Source organism: Sitophilus oryzae, unplaced genomic scaffold, assembly GCF_002938485.1.
Source record: "Sitophilus oryzae breed Bouriz unplaced genomic scaffold, Soryzae_2.0 scaffold_1508_pilon_pilon, whole genome shotgun sequence".
Taxonomy (NCBI): domain Eukaryota; kingdom Metazoa; phylum Arthropoda; class Insecta; order Coleoptera; family Curculionidae; genus Sitophilus; species Sitophilus oryzae.
In genome coordinates, this window is record NW_022146179.1 from 4,168,487 (window position 1) to 4,181,018 (window position 12,532).

Below are 12,532 nucleotides of genomic sequence, written 5' to 3' on the forward strand. Positions count from 1 at the left end.
AGGACTTAGTGCCTATGGATTTTTATCTTTGCAGAAGAATAAAGGTTCTTATTTTTAAATTGCCCGTATAATCTAGACACGAATTAGAAGTACTTAGCAGTTATTCGAGGTTATCTTTCACTCCTACTGAGTTAATGAATTCCGCGAGAAATATTCAAAAACGGTCCCATGCATCGGTATATATATATATATATATATATATATATATATATATATATATATATATATATATATATATATATATATATATATATAATACTCATTTCACTGACAGATGTGATGAGATTATTATTGTAATTTATAGATCCAAACGTTTTTTGAAAAAATAATGTATTTTGAAGTTATTTCCTAGAGTTTGGTTTGGCCTTCTATATTCTGGTATTTGTCTACTAATAAATAATATCTTATTTTGTATTTCGATGTATGGAAATCCGCAAGTTTTGTATCTGCAGCCGCAAAGAAATTTCGCTCTATAGTGAGAAAAATGTTATTATGTCTTTTTAGACGTGTAGAATTACAAAATTTCTTATTTCAGATGTTCTAAATGTGAGTGCATGTCAAAAATTTAAATATATACTTGAAATATTATTTCAAGTTATATGCTTTGACATTTTTTGGAAGTAAACAAATGTTGAAGAAAGTGTTGTGCCTTCACAGAATTTAAATTGGCATTAGGAATATATTTCCTTGATTTAGTAATGATATTGCTCATAGAAATTGATAATGTGAAGAATAACAATACAGGAACATAGAATAACAAGAAAGAAATTCTAGCAACAAGTTAGGTTATGAGATAAATTTTATTTATATAGTTTGTTTAAAGAGTTTAGTTTGAAAAAAAGGTAAAACAATTATTATTGTCCAGGTCATATTTGATAACTGTTGTTAATTGATAACATATTACAGGGACACAGTAAAAAGACAAAACATTTAGAAAGAGAAATGTTTGCAATGGATATTAATAAATTCTAGCCAATTTGTACGATGTACAATGCAGGCAATATTTCTGCCTCCTAACGCACTATTCGCGTAAAAGAAGATGTGGGTATTGTATTTATAGGTAGTTAATGATACATGGAATATATTTCTATATTATTGCAATAACGATGTCTTTATGTTGTATTTTTTTAGAACAGATTTATTATTAGTTGGCTAGTGTGTTAGTAGGATAGCCATTGGTAGTTATAAAGTATGAAGTCGTCAGGTATTAATAATAGGAATTGATCAAAGCTTATACATTTATTGTGATATTTATATTGTGAATTTAAGTAGTTAGTTTTGGTTGTTTAATAAACGAATTAATATGCTTATTGTGTATCTAATTAAAAGAACAATGAAAAGTTGAATACCATAGGGGTACGTATGTTATACAAAGAATTTGCATCAACATTTTTTTTGGTTATATAGGTACTTGTACTGATATTTGTTTCTTGAACTAAAGAATTATACAGTACCTATTACACAATATATAATCTGCAGCTACATAGGTAGGTAGCTATTGGTAATTAAATTTTTTATCTAATATAATATCTAACATCAGAAATATTACAGTTGAGGGTTGGAACCTTTGGTGTTACACAGCAAAATAAAAACACTAAATCACCACAATACACCAAAACACTTTTACTTTTACACTGGACGCGCGTTTCGCTAACCATGTTAGCATCATCAGCAGATGATTATAAACTGAATAATAGTTTATAATCATCTGCTGATGATGCTAACATGGTTAGCGAAACGCGCGTCCAGTGTAAAAGTAAAAGTGTTTTGGTGTATTGTGGTGATTTAGTGTTTTTATTTTGATCAGAAATATTGTTAATTATCAACTATAAACAACTAAGAACTAGAATTATCAACTATAAACACAATATAATATACTGTATCTTTAGCAATATGTAATTATTTAACAATTAATTTTTTTGGGAAATAAAAACTGGTACTAAATTCTTTTTGACTATTTAATTTCTAAGTCACAAATAATGGTGGACAAATAGCAAGAAAATTATACAAGTAAAACATAATTTTAACTTATTTCTCTAATGGGATTTTGGTATTGATCTACTTAGTAGGATATGCAGTTATCAATCATATTTTTGAATATTTATATTCAATATTGTTCAGGAACAGCCCAATTACTCTGAAAAAAAATATATGGTCAAATTCTTTGAAAAGAAACTTTTAAAATCAGTAATGATAAAAAAATATATAATTGTTGTATAGCAGAACCAGGGGACACAGAATTAGGGGAATTAACAATAGATTAAAAACTGCCTTCTCTTAAAAAAGTAGTATTATATGCACTTAGAAAGACTATAAAGGATATAAGTACGCATAGAAAGAAAGTAAGTATCTATACTACTGATATATATATATATATATATATATATATATATATATATATATATATATATATATATATATATATATATATATATATATATATATATATATATATATATATATATATATATATATATATATATATATATATATATATATATATATATATATATATAACTATATATGAATACGATACCTACAGTATACAATATTACTAGTATAAAAATAACAGCACAGTTGGCACACTTTAAAATAAAAAAGCAGCATAATATTCAGGTATGTATATAAGTAAAATTTTCTCAAAAATATTAGAATATGAAATAAATTGCAACTAAATTTTAATTAATAAATATAAACAAATAAAATTGTCAGTGTTATTAAAACTTTATGCAAATATATGTTACCTTAATACTTTGTCTTTAATCCTACTCTTCTGACATGGCTTTTCAAACTTATCTCCAAATCTCAATTCTTGTTATTAAGAATAATATTTATGAACTTTTGTTTCCATATTAATTTCAATATATTTGAATAAAACTGGAAAAATAATCAATATTGGCACTTGAAATTTTAATTTCTTATGTCCTTAAATTATTTATATCGTGTTATACATAATACTTACATAAATATTCAATTTAAAAATAGATCAGCACTTGAACGAGTGAATATAAAATAGTATATTATCAATTTCTATGAGCAATATCAATACTAAATCTAGGAATCTAGAAGATCTGTTCCTAATGTCAATTTAAATTCTGTGAAGGCACAACACTTTTTTCAATATTTGTTTACTTCCAAAGGGCAAAGGGTATAACTTGAAATATTTCAACCAATATTTCAAGTATATATTTTAATTTTTGACATTAACCACTCACATTTAGAACATCTGAAATAAGAAATTTTGTTATTCTACGCGTCTAAAAAGATAACATTTTTCTCACTATGGAGCGAAATTTCTTTGCGGCTTCAGATACAAAACTTGCGGATTTCCATACATCGAAATACAAAATAAGATATTATTTATTAGTAGATAAATACCAGAATATAGAAGGCCAAACCAAACCTCTAGGAAATAACTTTAAAATAAATTAATTATTCAAAAAACGTTTGGATTTTGGATCTATAAATTACAATAACAATCTCATCACATTTGTCAGTGAAATGAGTCAAAAAAACATAGGTTACCGTCAATTTATATGTTTTCAATTTCAAATACTCGACGCCCATTGGTCGTGACGAAATCGACTTCCTCGACAAAATACGGCACGTTTTTTTTGGGCCAGTCGAATATCCTTATTCTATATATCCTTGAGCCAACCATACCATACCAACAGGTAGGATGGCTATTAAGATCGGCAAAAAAAAGTTTTTTTTTAATTTCACTCAAAATGAGTTATTTGGGTAATAAATGACCTAAATACAAAATATTTTCATGGTGTCTGTCTGTCTGTCCGTCTGTCCGTCTGTAACACGATAACTCAAAAACCGCTAAACCGATTTTGACCAAATTTGACACAAAAATATTGGCACCCGAGAATGTGGCCATTAGTTTTTGGTGGGGGTGGGGGGTTGGTAAGGGGGTATGGGAGGGGGTTAAAAATTAAAAAAAAAATCGTAACTCCAAAATTACAGTAGCTAGCGAAACGCGGTTTTCAATTTAAGATTAGGATTAATATTTGCAACAAAATTTGTAATAACATCAAAATCAGTCAAAGTCGCAGTTTTTGAGATAATTGAAACTAAAAGAACTGCCTACCAACTTTTTATTAACATATTTTAGTATGGGCGGCTATACGCGCCTCTCGGCGCCATTTTTTTTTCTAATCATTTCAGACGCAATCAAATCATCAAATAATCAAAATTAGTATAGGTATTTTAAATAAGAAAATATGTCTTTAACTATTTATACTTTTCCACGCATCTATTTTTGTCAAATGTTAAACTGTTGCAGAGGTACAAAATGTATAAATGTGTTAATATTACTATTTATTATACGGAAATAAAAGCAGTTATTTTTCTATATTCTTATCTTATTTTATTCCTAACATTGATTGCTACCTTTTAATCATAAACATTGGACATAAAATAATTATTGACAATATGGTGAATGCGCAATTTAATAATCGCTACAAAAACTACAAAGGTATTAAAGTGTGTGCAATTATTGCAATAACACAGATAGATGAGAAACCTCAAGAAAGTGTATACATATTTTTCACAATTATAAAATATATGTTTTATAAAAACGTATTTTTTAAACGAAAAATAAAAGAGGTTTTTTTAATACATCTAATATAAATAAATGTATTGCTCAGGCATCTGTAGAGGCTATGGTTATCTTATGTTATGGTATGGCTTCTTTCATTTTTAATAAACATAACATATACAGGGTCGTCCGAACTGTATTCCGGAAACTTTGGCAGCATATTTTCCAGATAAAAATAAGTAAAAAAGTTCATATAAATTTATGTCCTAAAGTGATTAGTTTCGGAGATACAGGGTGTAGAACTTTCATTTTTAATTCGATTTTATCCAAATCATTTCTGAAGTAACGGCAATAATTGGATGAATATTGATGTCTGGGAGTTTTTTGACATGAGAAATTTGATTTTGATGTCAATATGACTCCTATAATACTGCCACCTACGTCTTTTTAACAGTAGGTACACTTGAATAACTTTTCGTCCGTACCTGTATAACAGGTACGTTAACCAATTTTATAACCTGACACCAATTTTCATCCAATTATTGACGTTACTTTAGAAATGATTTGGATAAAACCGAAATAAAAATGGAAGTTCTACACCCTGTATCTCCGAAACTAAGCATTTTAGGGCATACATTTATACGAACTTTTTTATTTATTTTTATCTGCACAATATGCTGCCGAAGTTTCCGGAATACAGTTCGGACCACCCTGTATAAACATAACGTAAATACACATAACATAAATAAATATAACACCTAAGTAAAAAATTAAAAATCAAATAAAAAATAATCGTATACAGAAAGTATGAGGCTTTTTGGTTTTACCTCATTATTGTTATCAGGTAGTAATCAGATGATTTAAATTTTTTTTTTGTTCTTTGTGTTTTTTGCTTTCGACGTCCCCGGCCCCGGCGGGAAGAGATATACCTACTTCCCAAAACGTTAAGCATTTTTGTCCGTTAGGCAAATTTTTTTATTAGTAAATAGTCTACGTTGGATTGAAAACTTTCCAACTATTTTATTTTGTCTCTAACTATTTTAGTTTGTAGATTTTCTTATAATACAAGTGGCGATATACAATACTCATAGAACTTTTGAAGAGATGAATCTGCCACAGAGCATATACATTTTTTATATGTTTTATAATTCATCAATTAAAATTATGGGTTTTCCAAATTCATCACTAAACCTACTTTTCATAATTTACTAGTAATTAGTTTCAGAAATAACGGCAAGAATTACTATAAAATAGAACTCCTATTGTCCAATTTTTCAGATAATTAAGTCACATAAAATATATTCCAAATACACAAATTATTTCATTGAATATTAAATAATATTAGGAACGACATTAAAAAAGTAATTTTTAAAATAGTTCCTCTGAAAAGTTTATTTTGTTAAAATTATCATCTAATCTTCTTGACAAAATGGTGGATGAATATAACTTAAATATAAAGAAAATATCGACAGCAAATATGGGCAAAGCCTATATTAATTCCACATGCATAAATATAGTTCGTATATTATGTGCCTCAAGGTAAAATTATTATTCTTAACAATATCATAATTGTTTTAAAAGCTAAAAAAAAGTTTTATTAAAGCTATTGAGATTAACCAAATTCCTATAATTTTTTTGTGACTGGTCTTTCTGAAGTAAGTGGGTGGTTAAATAAGTTAGGTAAGTAGGTGGGTTTTTCTAATAATTGTTATATCTCACGTAATGTTATCTAGTACCTAACAACAAATAAGTAATTAATTCATATAAAAAATAAAATACCAATAAAGTAATTCGAAAGAAAATATGACAAAAGTACCTACTTAAAATTTTTAATTTGAACATTTAATTTGATTTTATACAGTGTCTTCTTAAATTGCTAATGCTACATAAATATATAGTATTCTTCAGCATATTATGTTATTTAGGTGATATATATAAAATAATTATCAAAATTTAAAACCATTAATATATTGTTTGATAAAGTATAATAAAAAAAACTTAATAAGTTCTATGCAGATATCGAAAAAAACCTTTAAGAGAAAGTAACTTTCTCTGTAAAGAAAGAGTTACTAAGAATATTTGGTACGCGATATCTATATACAATAATTTTAAGAATTTTTGTATTTTTAATTTTATATAAATTAAATCTAGTTGTCATGATAAAATGGCGAAGTAAAATAAATATTTTGAAAATTTTCCTTATTGAGGCATTTTCCACTCCTTTATCTTTAAATCTATCGGATACAAATATAGAAAAAAAACCTTTAAGAGAAAGTAACTTTCTCTGTATAGAAAGAGTAACTAAGAGAATGAAACCTAAATGATATTACCATAGAAAGGCCTTTTGATTTTTAGGAAAAAATTGAACCATATTTTCATATTTTTTTTATTTATTATATCGAAATCTATTTTATGTTCTACACCATATCTATATTTAATAATTTTAACAATTTTTGAATTTATAATAATTTTTAAAAAATTAAATTTGGTTGTCATGACAAAATGGTGAAGCAATTTTTTATATTTTGAAAATTCCTATTGAGACATCTTCCACTCCTTTATCTTTAAATATTAAATAATATAGTAAATAAAGACGATCACAGCCATAGATAATTTGACATAAACATATTCGATATGGACAATAATGAAAAAGCAAAAAAGATACCCCAATTTTTAGAAAAATGCCTCGAAAAATGCATTCTTCATAAAACATTTTTGCTTGTTGTAAAATGGTTAATCCCCTATGTATACTTTCCCAGATTTCGATATAATTTGAGATTGATATAATTTTTTAATAATAAATAATTAAAAAAAATGTGAAAGTATGGTTCAATTTCTATATAAAAACGTCAAGTATCTAAAAGTCCTAAAAATCAAAAGGCTATGGTAAAATTATTTAGGTTTCATTCTTTGATAGATGGTTAGTATTCATTTTGATTAATGCTATTGCTACTTTTTGTTATTTTAGTTTAAGAAGCACAAATTTTATAGTCACGTTTTTAATAATTATCAAACCAAATAAAGTTTGTGCTTCTTTAATATTTTAATGCTTTTTCCAAAAATGTCAATAATAAAAAAGTGTTTCCTCTTGTAAAAACAATCCTGGGACATACTACATACTGTATTGCCCAAAATTGTTCAAAATTGGCACGTGTTTTCAGCATACCAAAACTTTTAAAAAACTCTTTACGACTTATTAATAATGATATTAACGCTGTAAAGTCAATAGGGGAGCCAATATTTGGACATTTCAAAATTTGCATGGGATTTGGGATTTCCTATGTTTCCAACACCGAGCACCACCCGGTAGATATAGATACTATTGGTTTAAACTTTTAAACTAAAAAATGAGAAATTTAATTTACTATTTAGTTATCTATTAGCGTAGACTAATACTGTACCAAAAATATATTAAAAAATGTCTTTTAAGGAAGAAGAGGTTTGCAAAGTGTTCTATTGTCATTCTGTATTATATTGAAATACTGAGTACCCAGTAAGTTAGTACACTTATTTTTTTTTATTTTATTTCTGAACTATATCAGGTCATGGCAATAATCTATATAAATCTATCAACGTTCTGACTTTTTTAAATACCGGGTGCGTCTCAAAAGTGGCTTACCCTTATAACTTTTTTATTTTTTTAGTTAAATAATGAGATTTGGTATGTTAGTATATGATTTAAATTAGGATTGATTGAGGTATTCAATTGATTTCGGTTACTTCCTGTTTCACCGGAAATGACTACAAGTTGTAATATTTAAATGGCACCCTCGGTATTTTTTTACTATTCTCGATAAAAATAACACTCTGAATAGAATGACATATCATATGTCAACTTTTGACATTTTCGCATATGGTTTATTTAAAATTATAACATGTGGTTCATAACGAAAATTTGACTCGAAATACTTTTAACTTAAATACTTTGCCATTTAAAAATCAAAAGTTGTAGTTATTTCCGGTGAAAAGGGAAGTGACCAAAGACAATTGAATACGTCAATCAATCCTAATTTATGTCATATACTAACATACCAAATCTCGTTTTTTTTAAGTTAGGGTGGTGAGCCAGTTTTGAGACGCACCCATTATACTCGATAAATAACAACTATTAAACAAATAAAATTTCTAAATTGAATGAGAGATTTTCTTCTATGAAAAACTTTTTTGTTATTAACACTTATTTATATTTAAACTTTGTAAGCATAAATAACATTTTTATTTTTTCATAATTTTTCCCCTCATAATATTAAAGAAAATCATATTTTGACCCAAGAATCACAATTATGAGTTTTTTTTTCGAGAAAAAAAATAAAATTTGGTATTTTTTGAAATTTTTAGTTAAAAAAAATAATTTGTTGTTAAAATAGCAACATTTAACAAATTTAATCTACTACCTGATTAAATTTACAATTAAGAAAATCCAGAAAAATCCACTGGTATTAAACATTTTAGCAAAAATATTTTTTTTGTAAATTTTCAAAGTGAAATATCTCGGATATTTTTGATTTATTTGAAAAACGGTAGAGAAAATATGTTTCTTTTGTCTACCAGGCCTAAAAATATTTGCACTTATTTAAGACTCACCCTGTATAATTTGTGAAAACTTTTATAATGAATTATAATATGAACTGATATTTTACATATTCTCTTGGTACTTAAAATAATCAGTGATATTAGTTTTTGTTAGTTTACATTTTTTTAATATACCATAGGTACTAATGTAAATTTTCTGTTAAAAATTAAAAAGTAATATTATTAATTGATTAATTGAAAAGATAGTCGCGCGTTAGGTAATGTAGTATCTATTATTATTTGAACTGACAAAGATATTCTTACTTTTATGGCAAGAGTTCATAATATAACACCCAAGTTTTAAACCTATATTAAAACTAATAACACGTTATCTTTTTACTTCATACTAAAAAGTCTTCGCTTTGTCACTGCACTAATCCTAGATTCGAAAAATTCACTACACTACGTTAAAATAGACAAAATTACCTACCACAACCATATTGGCCAACACTTTAAACTGATACTTTTTATCAATTTGGTTTTTATATTTCGACAAAGCTAATAAATAATGTATTAGTTTTTGTTTAGCGGAACTTTTAGAAACATTAGTTTATAATCACATACATGGAAATATCCGAAACCATTTTTAACTAGGGTCAAGTGTGATCAGAATAAAAGTTCAGATATATTGCGTGTGAGTAACATAAACAGGGTTGTTCACCACATACGACACGGAGTATTGTAGCTAAACGATTAAATTTTTACAAATTGTAAGTTTTGGGTTCGTTGAAGCACTATTAGAGCTACAATTTAAAAATATTTTTACAAGATACAGAGTGTCCCAAATAAATAAAAAATATCAAAGTTTTATTTTTTTAAATGGAACACCCTGTATATAATAGCATTTTTAGTTTCTACGATTAAAATAAATGTAAATTTGATAAAGGTTTATTACACTTAAACCTTACCGTTTTTGAAATATTTTCAATTTTGTGAAATTGCAGTATAAATTTTAAGGCTTCATTTCTCCGAGGGTATCAAAGTTTTTAATACTAAATATTTACTGAAGTTTTTTTATTGATTAGTTATTGTGTTGCAATAATAAAAATTATAGTACCTTATACAGAGTGTCTAAAAAATTATTTTAAATAATTACTAGTTTTAAACGACAATAACTTGTTTAATTTAAATGGAACACCCTGTATATTTTACGAGAATCAGATGCACAATTTAATTGTCTATTAAATTGTATTATACCACTTTTTACCTATCCCTTCAAGTTTTCGTAGAAAATGCATTTTCTTATAATTTAGACCTCATTTATCAATATACCCATGGAATATTGACATTTTAGATTGTTTTTAAAACAACAAATGTACAAAATGTACAGGCTAGTAATATTATCGTTTTTAGTAAAACGATAATATTACTAGCCAATTTGTATGCAAAAAGAAAACTATTTAAATCTTTATAAAAGAGTATACCATTAATTAAATATACCACCAGTATTTCCGACCAAATACTAATTAATTACATACTTAATTGTGTTCGTTAATAAATTATTCTAAATAAATGTGGATTTAATCAAATCAGAAATTAATATAATAATAAGTTATGAAAATGAACATTCCTGTTGTTATAAATTAGCATTTGGCAAATTTTTTTTAAGGTGTTGGTTTTTTACCACACAGTCTAATACACATACATAATTCAGTTTTTTAGTATTTGGAGCAATTATTATTAATCAACGCAAACAGTCAATTAATGTAGTTTGAATACTCGAATCATATTAATTGGTCTTCTTTAACAAATATTTAAACCGTTTTTTTATTTTTTAATTATATAAACGAACTATATCGACAATATTAGTATCTGTACTCTTTAAAAATTTGGTACATCTTTAAAAATAATCTAAAATGTCAGTATTCCCTTGGTATATTGATAAATGAGTTCTAAATTACAAGAAAATGCATTTTCTACGGAAACTTGAAGAGAGGTAAAAAATGGTATAATACAATTTGAGAGACAATTAAATTGTGCATCTGATTATCATAAAATATATAGGGTGTTCCATTTAAATTAAACAAGTTATTGCCGTTTAAAGCTAATAATTATTTAAAATAAATATTTAGACAAACTTTATAAGGTCGTAAAACTTATATTATTGCAACACAATAACTGATCAATAAATAAACTTCAGTAAATATTTAGTATTAAAAACTTTGATACCCTCGGAGAAACGAAGCATTAAAATTTATACTGCAATTTCACAAAATTAAAAATATTTCAAAAACGGTAAGGTTTAAGTGTAATAGACCTTACTCAAATTTACCTTTACTTTAATCGTAGAAACTAAAAATATAATAATATATAGGGTGTTCCATTTAAAAAAATACAACTTTGATATTTTTTATTTATTTGGGACACTCTGTATCTTGTAAAAATATTTTTAAATTGTAGCTCTAATAGTCCTTCAACGAACCCAAAACTTATAATTTGTAAAAATCTAATCGTTTAGCTACAATATTCCGTGTCGTATGTGGTGAACAACCCTGAATATGAATAAGTGTTAGATTTGTCTAAACTGTACTCCTTTCTTAGTCTGATACTTGATATACAACATATACAGGGTGAGTCTTCAATAAGTATTTTTTTAGGGGTAGTATACTATATTTCAACACCAGAAACACGATTATGAGTTTTTTTTCGCGAAAAAAATTTAAAATTTAGAATTTTTTCTTTATGTAGTTAAAAACAAAATTTCTTGATAATATGACAACATAGGTAGTAGATTAAATTTACACGGAAGAAAATCCAGAAAAGATCCAATAGTTATTAAAATTTTAGCAAAAAATATACAGGTTGTTAATTTGTTTATCACTCGCGGCAAGAGCGTTATGGTTGAAATATGGCAACCTCGGCCCGGGACGAGTCGGCAGCTCTTAGCTTAGTACTAATTTGGAACGTGGGCATTTTAGTGTTGCCATTCTGTTCCCCAATAAGTAACCGTCCAGTTAACAATCTGTATATTTTTTTTTAATTTTCAAAGTAAAATAAATCGGTTATTTTGGATCTATTTGAAAAATGGTAAAGGTAAAATACAGGGTCGCTGATATAAGATACCGCAATATTATTTGTACGACCGACTCTGTATAATTAAATTTACTCGCCAATAGACGTTTAAAAACCCTATAGCTTTTAGAGGTATCTTGTGTATTTTACGTAATAATCGACCGTTCCCATACATCAGCTACCCTGTATCCTGTATATTTCTTTTATCGAGATCTACCAGGCCTAAACATAAACTTATTTACTCGCCCTGTATATGATTGATATTTTTTCACTCACAAGATTGGGTATTCTTCACTAAACGAGAAATCTGAAAAATAAAAATTATATTCTATATAAAATGTAACTGCAGAGTTTATTGCAGAACATGTTTGTATCCACTGCTTCTATGTTTAATGCAGGATT

At 26.5% G+C, this 12,532-nt stretch overlaps 1 protein-coding gene and 2 long non-coding RNA genes across 3 annotated transcripts in view; 1 reads left to right on the forward strand and 2 right to left on the reverse strand.

Moving 5' to 3' along the window:
* LOC115878416 (cytochrome P450 4g1-like) overlaps nucleotides 1-9,634 on the reverse strand; it is a 29,762-nt gene extending 20,128 nt beyond the window's left edge. The window contains exon 1 of the mRNA XM_030894930.1: nucleotides 9,549-9,634. Within this exon, the coding sequence (XP_030750790.1) occupies nucleotides 9,549-9,557 (9 nt within the window). The 5' untranslated portion in view covers nucleotides 9,558-9,634. The remainder of the gene's footprint in view (nucleotides 1-9,548) is intronic.
* Nucleotides 691-1,225, forward strand: LOC115878418. The gene is made up of 2 exons (XR_004049520.1): nucleotides 691-1,060; nucleotides 1,132-1,225. It is a non-coding gene; the product is annotated as an uncharacterized LOC115878418 (long non-coding RNA).
* On the reverse strand, nucleotides 1,945-3,039 carry LOC115878417. Its single transcript, XR_004049519.1, has 2 exons — nucleotides 2,745-3,039; nucleotides 1,945-2,137 (listed from the first exon to the last, which is right to left on the reverse strand). It is a non-coding gene; the product is annotated as an uncharacterized LOC115878417 (long non-coding RNA).
* Nucleotides 9,635-12,532: the final 2,898 nt, after the last annotated feature.